This window comes from Poecilia reticulata, linkage group LG1 (genome assembly GCF_000633615.1).
Source record: "Poecilia reticulata strain Guanapo linkage group LG1, Guppy_female_1.0+MT, whole genome shotgun sequence".
Taxonomy (NCBI): Eukaryota; Metazoa; Chordata; class Actinopteri; order Cyprinodontiformes; family Poeciliidae; genus Poecilia; species Poecilia reticulata.
The window spans coordinates 29,283,237-29,292,831 of record NC_024331.1 but is presented as its reverse complement, the minus strand read 5'-3'; the positions used below and the strand labels follow the sequence as shown (position 1 = coordinate 29,292,831).

Below are 9,595 nucleotides of genomic sequence, written 5' to 3'. Positions count from 1 at the left end.
TCGACACAGATAAATTGTATGGGCTATGAATCAGTGAACCACTAGAAATTATAATTTCACTAATATTAATGTGGTGGAGGTTTGTGGCTGTTTGCTGAAATCAAAGATCTGTGGATCTCCAAAGCTGCATTTGTTTGTTCATTGCTGGGAATCAGAATTCTGGAAACCAAAAATGTTGTAACCTCACAACAGAACATCAACATTGTTGGGAATCAGAACTCGCTTCAACGTTTGGCTCATGTAATTATTACGAATTGTAATCCATAATTTATTATTAATTAATTAAGCAAAGCTCAGTCTCTAATGAAGGAATGAAGAAACTCTTCACACAAGGAATGATCACTGATATGCTTATTTCTAATCGAGTCTGAGAATTTATTAACTAAATAGCCAAACTTAACAGCTGAATTATTATGTGAATAACTTATTTCTACTGGCATGTAATCTAACTACTGATAAGACAAAAGAAATATATGAAATAAGAAAATGGGAATAAAATCAGATTTATGAATGAACTTCATTGTGTAACTGTTGCTCCCATGAACAAATATGCTCTAACTCAAAAATGTGATATTTGCTTACTCTAAAATATGCAAAAATAAAAAATAACTGAACAAAAATACATATGTAAAAATGTACATAAAGGTTCAAATAGATGTATGAATTAAATAAATAATTGTTTCAACAAATATTCAAGTATATTTAATGCATGGGCAAGTAATAATCCCAATATGCTTAAACAATATTTAACCATTAAGTCTTAATTTTTATTCAATTCAGAATAAAGTCATATGTTGGCAGCATATAGTGAATTTATTTCATGTCAGCCAGATCCTCCAAATTCATTGGGTAATAGTGCTGTACTGTTAAAATGAATGGCACTGTAAACAGATGTTTACCCATGTATTAAATACATTTAGATATTAACTGAAACAATTACACATTTAATTCATACATGCATTTGAACTTTTATGTACATTTTTATGTATGCATCTCTAATCTGTTATTTATTTTTGCATGTGTTGGCATAACCCTAATAAAGCCTATATTTATGACATCACCAGTCATAAATATTCATGAAACCTTAATCATGTTCATGACATGTGTTGTGTCTTGTCAATCTTATTCACACCCCTTCAAATAAAGTGTTAACTAACTTTCTTATATGATGATGTACAAGTAAGTCATAAAAATAAGGAAAATGCCATGCATTATGTAAAAAACTGTTTAATTCCTTTTTTTCTCTAACTTTTATCTTCTGACTACAGCTATGCTGCCCGATTCAACTTCAGCTCTTCTTCTCCTCAGCATCCTCCATGTTCACTCCTCTGTTCTGTCCTGTCGGATCGGGACCCAAACAGAGTGTGATGCTGCTCCTTTTGTACCAGGCCACGACCTGGTGGGGCAAAGTTTTGATATAGTCACACTGGAGAGGAAAAGACTTCATGTGATTGATGTGAATACTTACCTGAGCCCCACCGAAAGCTGTATTCTCTGCTCCAACCCTCTTCAAAAACATGCCCTCCAAAAAGTAATTAGAAATGCATAAATTAACAGCTGCACATCTGAGTTGAAGGGATTAACAATAATGTGACTTTTCTTCATTTTAAGCTTCCATATTCTGTTGTGGACTGGAGTTCCAGCAGTGAATGCAGTGATGACATCTTCAGCAGTTATCACACCTCTACCAGGTAGAGTATTTAAACCGCATTATGAACACTGTAAAAGATGAATTCTTAATTAAACTAACAATTAACAGATTTTTTTTACATGTTACAATTACATGTTCCAATCAACCATGTCTGTTTATTGGACCTTTTTGTGGTAGACCAACACATAGTGGATAATTCTGAAGTGGAAGCAACATATGAAAACTGTGGTGTGCATTTATATTAATATTCTTATCTTCATAGGTTACCTAAAATAAATGTAATTTTAAAAAAATCAATAAAATTCACCTTTATTCTCAGTTAAGTTCACAGTTATGGTTACAAACCGCTTCATCAAAACAAAAAGAAATGTGGTAAAGTTTGAAGCAGAGTTAAAATAAAAAATAACTGAACAGAAATGCATCTGTAAAAATGTACATAAAAGTTCAAATGCATGTATAAATTAAATAAATAATTGGCTCAACAAATATTCAACTATATTTAATGCATGGGCAGGTAATAATCACAAAGTTCTTAAACAATATTTAATCATTAAGTTTGACTTCTATTCAATTCAGATTAAATTCCTGTGTTAGCAACATATCCTGAATTTATTTTATCTGCCAAGACCCTCCAAATTCAATGGGTAACTGTGTTATATCGTTAAAATAAATGGCACTGTAAACAGATATTTACCCATGTATTAAATACATTTATATATTTATTGAAATATTATTTATAATAATATGTATACTTTAATTACATTAATATTTATTGAAACAATTACACATTTAATTCATACATGCATTTTACAAATGTATCTCTGTTCAGTTAATTTTTATTTTTGCATGTGTCAAAAACTCTTATAAAGCCCATATTTATGGGCCCATATTTATCGGCTTTATAAGGCCATAAATATGTGCGTTACTGAGGCCCATAATTATGGACCTTATGGGCTTTATAAGAATAGTTCTGGATAACGTATTTCTTTAACTACTGGCATGTAACCTAAATACTGATAAGACAAAGAAATATAAAGTGGGATTTTGTGTTTTTTAGATTTTTAACCTAAATGTATGAGTTTGTGGAAGATAAACTTACTGTAGTAAGCCATGGTAGCATTTTATTAATTTTGTCAATCCTAAAAAAATTGAAAAAAAAAACAACAAAAACAGTGTTTATAGGTTAGCACTAAAAACACTGAACGAAGTTTTCTTTGTTCAGTGTTTGGGAACTATTTCCCAGAATGCTTAGAGTGTTTGGAAACTATTTCCCAGAATGCTTAGAGGCATGTTTTTGTATCCTGAGATGGACGTGTGTTGCATTGATCTGACTCTGGTGTGTTATTATGGCAAATGTTTATTTTAATAAGTTATAACTTTCTGCTAAAAGTTTTTGAGCAGAATTTGTGATTTTATTAAATTCATTAGCAAATCATAACTTTTGTTCTAATCAAGTTGAAACAAGTTTTAATTATTCTAAAATAAAATACATAGTTACTCTAACTTGTTAACGTAAGTGAAAATAACACAGAAATGAGTGTTCTTTAACTAGGTGAAGGCTGTTTTCTTTTTTGCATATTGTGAAATGATTATTTGGTTTACATTACAGTATTAAGTTAAAACTCGATCCAAGATTAATGCGCTAACAGGCATTAAAAAACAATGTTTAGACGGCATATCTCTTCTTGGTAAATCAACTTCATAAACTTTAATTTATGAGTTAAAACCTAAAAAAAATTCTTATTGACTTTAATTGCATTTCAAAGCAGCAGATGGACTTTAATTTTTAGGGCCGTCACATATTTTATGGTGTAAACTGTAAGTCAAAAATGTTCTCTCTAATCAAACCATTTCTATGTTTGGAAAGAAGCAGAGAGGGGTTAATTGCATGTCCATTTCACTTTGTCTGTTGTGGCAAGACAACTTAACATCTTTAGTCTGTGCATATAAAAACCTGACTCTGACCCTAAACCCGACCTAAATTCAAGTCACTCCTTAGTTTTAAACTTAGTCAAAGACAGCACTTCTTCTGGGGACGTACAAGGTGAGAAATCCTAAAACACACACACATTTATTCACACACACAAAGGGACATGTGCTCAAGGACCATCCTGCAACAATGAGAATCAGTTTGACTGTGAATAACTATAAATAATTAATTGGGAAAATTATTAAACTAGAAATTTTGATTAAAATTACCAAGTAAATAAAACTGGCAAATACAGACCCATTCACTAAATTCAAACATTGAAAAGTCCATTTATTTCATAAGTTTTATCATTAAGTAAAAATATTATATAGAATAATTCCACATATATACATTTAAAGTATTTATTTCTGTTAATTTTGATGATTTTCGACATAAAAGTAATGAAGATCTAACATTGAAAATTGGAATAACACAGCAAACCAATAAAAATATTTTCTAATACAAAAGTGCAGGTTTAATGAAAAGTGTGTTTAATACCTGCTTAGATGTTATTTTCAAAAGTACTTTGAATCTGAAAACCGAGCCACATACGGAAGCACTTTCTAATTTATTGAATATAACTGTAGTTTATAAATACCTGCCTAATAAGGTTCATGTATTAAAATAACAATAGTTAAATGCACAATTAAGCTTAACTACCTAATTAAAAATATGAAAATGAACTGTATAGATGTTTTATAATAATTACTTGTCCCAACAGCTCTCTAATTAAGTCTTACACATCCCAAGATACCAGTGATTGGACGGTAAGAAACATCTCAAAACTGAACATTTCAGAATATTTTCAATGCTGCCCTGAGTTTTGATAACAGAAACCTGATAGAAACCTTTCTGGTTGATTTTCTTTCTTTCACCATTTCATTTCAGTTAATATGTGCTCTTCCAAGAATTTTATTATCTTTTTAGTTTGCATTTAGTTAGAACTGTGATAGAAAAATATGTCCTCTTGTTTAACACCTTATAAATTACATGTGTTTTCTGAATTTCATCAGTTTGGATTGGAAATTGAAAAGGATTTGACTGACAACTTTGATGTGGAAGGAAGCCGCTCCAAAGCCCACGAGTTCCTTTCAAAAAAGATCAAAGATGATCGCTACACTTTCAGCACACACAGTGTCACCTGCAGCCGTTATGGGTAGGATGGAAATTTGACTTTTCTCATTGAGTTCTGACAGGTCATGGTTATTGAAATAATTGTCTCATTTTATTTTGGTGTCTAGTTTTATATTATCAACCACACCTCCCTTAAGCTTTAAATTCAAAACGCAGTTGGACATGCTACCAAGTCACTTCAATTACTCCACCAAGAATGACTACCAAGAGTTCATACACACCTATGGTACACACTATTTCAGAACGGTGAGAACTTTGGCACACACACATTGTGAATTAGTTACAGACATTAATCTGCAGGGAAGCATTTCAGATAACTTTCAACCTGTTTTAGGTTCATCTTGGAGGGCGACTGAGACGAGTGACATCTTCACGAAGCTGTTTGGTCTCCATAAATGGGTTAACCTCAACTCAGGTAACAAAATGCACAAAACAGATTTTTACACAACCATATGTGAAACGTCCATGATTCTAACTGTCAGGAGTGAAAGTAAGTCAAAATGGTCCGGTACTGTGTACCGGTAACAGTCTCTGGGTCGGTACGCATTACCAAGAGAATGGCACAGTAAGGTTGTCAGCCAGAATGGCTGCAGTTTTAGCTAGCAATACGTAGTTAGAAACACGAGTTAATCTGTTTATAAATAGTTTTTTTTCTCTCATTTCTTATTGTTTCTGAACTGTTGGTGCTGTGTGATGGAGCCTGTACCCCTCCAGCCCCCCCATCTCTCTCTCTCCCCTTCACCGCCCTCCCGGCGCTCGTAGGTTTCTCAGCAGCTTATAACATCTGTCTGCCTATTACAAAATGTTCCAATTGAAAGCAAACGGTGATTATCTACACTGAACAAAATTATAAATGCCCCATGTCAAATATAAGAGTTTATGAACATTTGGGTTACTCAATATATAGAGAAAGTCAAAATATATTTTCTGTAATTACTGATCTTCATATCGGCATTGATAACATAGTTGTATGGCCATTTGTAGTGGATTGACAGTGCTTTGAACATGACAGGGGTCAGGTTGAGAAATTATATTTTGACCAAGTTGGCTTCATGCAAACGGTTACTGACAGTCTAAGTCAGTGTTTCAATTCCGGTCCTCAGGCCCCCCTGCCCTGCATTGTTCTAGGCGTTTCCCTTCTGCCACACACCTGGATTGAATATTTTGGTGATGAACAGGCTTCTGCAGTACTTGATGGTCATACAGTCATTTGAATCGGCTGTTCTGGAATGGAGGCACATCTAAAACATGCAGAGCAGGGAGCCTGAGGACCGGAATTGAGAAGCACTGGTCTAAGGTGTGATGCGTCTGTTGTGCAGACCAAAGTCTCATCAGCTGTGTGTGTTGCTGGTCTTAGCCGATCCCGCAGATGGACAAGCCGGATGTCCGACTTGTGGTGGAGTGGTCACATGGCCGACAAGTATGAGGTCAATTTGCAGTGCCAGTCTGTTGGAAACAAACTCTTAAACAGCCTATGGACCGATAACGGACATTGAGCCATGCAGCTACTGGTCTGGTTGGAATCCTTGTATCCAGCATGCCGATGACATGCTCCCGCATAACTTGGGACATCTGAGGCATTTTGACTTGTGACAAAATTTGATGTTTTGGGGTTGCCTTTAATTTTCACCAGTCCAAGGATTGTCTAGTTGTTGCCCATTTTGCCTGATCACCCACTGGACATGCCCCATCCATGCAGAGTAAAAAAAAAAAAAAAACAACTCAATGAGTAATGCTCATTGAGTTGCTCAGTGACAGAAAGTTGGATTAAAAATTATGCACAAATCAACAGAAATATTCCTTTTGTTCAATAAATGTCAGCAAATGCTCATTTACAGTTGTTAACTCCACATGGCAACAATATTTGACATGAGGTGTTTATATTTTTGTTTAGTATAGTTGTGTTTAATGTTATTCTGCTCATTAAAACCTCACGCACACCTCGACAACAACTGCTTGTTAACTTATATAAGACGGTGCTTACTGATCGAATTGGTGTGTTTGATTTACAGACTGGGACATTTTACACAGGTGGTTCACAGAGACATAAAAAATGCCACTTGCAATGGGACAGGACGAACAATAAATTGCTTCTCATTTTTAAATAAAATAAAATAAGAATAAAAACCAGGAAAACACAGTGGACAGTGACTTTTTAGTTCAAGCAAAATCAAAACCTGACAGAAGTGTTGCAATACATAGCTAATTTGTTCAAAAGAAAAGACATTGATGAAAAAGCTACTGTACATGCTAGAAAGTAAAATTGTTTATTGATGTTTATACATGCTAGCTGTGGTGGAAAAAGTACAAAAAATAATGTAGGCTACTCAAGTAAAACTACAGTTAGTATTAGTATTTTGATACTTATTTTCACATAGTACCTCATTAAAATTATTGTTATAGTTTCGGCAAGAATTTAAAACGACTTTCACCCATGATTATATTATTTCCAAAGACAAGAAGCTGCAAAAATATGAAGTTCATCACCTCCAACAACCTACTTTAAGTATTTTTAAGTGTGATTTTTGTTTTGTTTTGTTTATTTTAGTTTCCAATGATTTCTATATAACTTTATTCGTCTCTGCTTGTTTTTGGGTCTTTATGCAAATGTCTGGTGTAAAGCAGTTTTTTTAAAAGTCTCTGTGCTGTTCTTTTACCCAGGTCCACTCCTGTTTATCTATGGGTGTTGCTGTTGGCTTGGGGAAGGTGCAACTCTCTAGTGTCCMGAAGTCTTGCATTGGTGTCCTACAAAACAAGGACTCTGCCACTGGCTACAGMTCTGGTCTCCACCAACACTTCASARAGGTRTCAGGAGGAAATGGTTGGTTGGGGAAATTTTCAATTTCCAAAAATGATTCCATGGGCTWCATGAACTGGCTAAAGAGCCTGRAAGAAYATCCAGATGTTGTTTCATACTCCCTTCGACCTCTCTATGAGCTTGCGCCAAGCATGCTTCAAAAGGCAGAGATGAAAGCTGCTATTGAGAAGTATTTGGAGGACAATGCTGTGAAGAAATCACTCAAAGARCCACACTGTGAGGGYAAAACTCCTAATGTGGCMTCTAACTGCTGCCCTCTGCATGCCTCAAGGGGAACTCTATCAGTGACCATTGTTCGAGCCTGGAAWCTATAYGGAGATTTTATTGGAGTAACTGACGGGTGGGTTGATGCAAAGGTAAAATACAAAGACCTTATGGAACCTGATGAGCACACCATTTAAATGGCTCCTCTTTTGTTCACAGCTATGCCAAGATGTACTATGGTTCCAYRCAACRCAGKACCAAAATCATCCAGTCCAATAATCCTCAGTGGAACGCTGAGTTTAATTTGGGCAAGGTCAGTAAATGTTGTCATCACAGATTAGCTGAAAAGGCTCAACAACAGACAAACTGATCCATTTATGCTGCTGATGCAGCAGAACTTAAAGAGTTAATACCATCATCTATTTTTGCAAAAATATATATTCAATTACCAGAAGTGAGGAAATTTGGGTTTTTATGCATCAGTCTAGAAAGAAAGCTGATCTTTGTTGCCACCAAAATTATTTGTTAGCAAACATTTCATATTGGGTCAAATATCATTTAATATCAGAAATGTGTTGTAGTTTCCATTTCAACTAGATGATGTTAAATTATTGATCATGAACTAATCTGTCCTTCAACTTGTTACTTGCATCAGACAGCAGCCACAATAACAAGAAAAGAGAACCTCCCTTTAGGCCCGACTCGTTCTTGTTTCGGTTCTCTCAGAACCAACCTGGGTGWCTGTGGACATGCGGCTCCCACACTCACTGCTCTGCTTAACCTGTTGATGAGTCAGGAAGTGCTGACCCTCTCTTATTGCTTTTACAAATCAATCATGAGCATAAAAACTTGGCTGACCRAACAACAAATGTACAAAATGAACCTTGAATGTCAAAGTAAAACCTTTTGTCCAATTGTTTTCTCTGACTCACTGATTGCTTATTTTTTGTTTTTAAAAACCTGGTTGAAATAAATAAATCAAATCAAATAAGACAAATCAAAGTATACAATGATATGTAATGCAGACAAACAGMATATTGTGTAGGCAAACTTGGGAAATGGAGAATCAACTCCATTTCTAGATCCAAGCCAGGCTGTAGACTCTTTATGTTTTGGGATACTGGGTCAGCACCTGCATGAAAAAGAATTTGGTTTTACTTGAATAGACCATGCTAATCATGGTGTTTATGGTCGAGTACAAATAAAAGTAAAAGCAGAAAAAAATCTGAAAATATTTGAAYAGAAACCACTTTAAACATATATTGTGTAAACAGACACAGCSTAGCTGATGTATTTCATATCTTGTGCTGTTGTGTTTTGGCTAACATTACACTGCATTTATCAACTTTTGAGATGCATGGAAAACAGTTTTATTTTCTATATCAGCTAAATAATTTGATTTTCAATGCGAAAATATGCATCTGATTGATCCTCCATTCAACTTTTCTCATGAAGGTTGACACCAACCTGGCTCTGAAGATTGAGGTTTGGGATAAAGACTKGATAAAATCCGACGACCTTCTMRTACGGTGCGAGWASYACCTGATCCCTGGCAGTCACACTTTCACGTGCGCAGGACAGTATGGAAACGTTGAGGTTAAATACACGCTGACCTGTGACCCGTATCTGACTGGAGAAAAGTGCAGCCGTTATAAACCATCTCCTTAGTGACAGGAGATTTGTGAGTTTTGGGAATGAAAGCATTTCATTTCTTCACGTAACATTAACTCACTAAATCTGGTAGAAACTCACAATTTAAATTTAATTGCTTGACTTTGTTAAAGGCCTAGCTAAATGTGTATTTATCATATAATGAAAA

The 9,595-nt window shown here is 34.8% G+C and overlaps 1 protein-coding gene across 1 annotated transcript; it reads left to right on the top strand.

The window, feature by feature from the left end:
* Positions 1-1,268: 1,268 nt before the first annotated feature.
* LOC103471430 (perforin-1-like) lies at positions 1,269-9,589 on the top strand. Its single transcript, XM_008420429.2, has 9 exons — positions 1,269-1,531; positions 1,612-1,691; positions 4,342-4,387; positions 4,634-4,776; positions 4,862-5,000; positions 5,089-5,169; positions 7,416-7,912; positions 7,996-8,089; positions 9,232-9,589. The coding sequence occupies exons 1-9, from the start codon at positions 1,271-1,273 to the stop codon at positions 9,442-9,444; spliced, it is 1,554 nt and encodes a 517-aa protein (XP_008418651.2). The 5' UTR covers positions 1,269-1,270; the 3' UTR covers positions 9,445-9,589.
* The last annotated feature ends 6 nt before the right edge of the window (positions 9,590-9,595 follow it).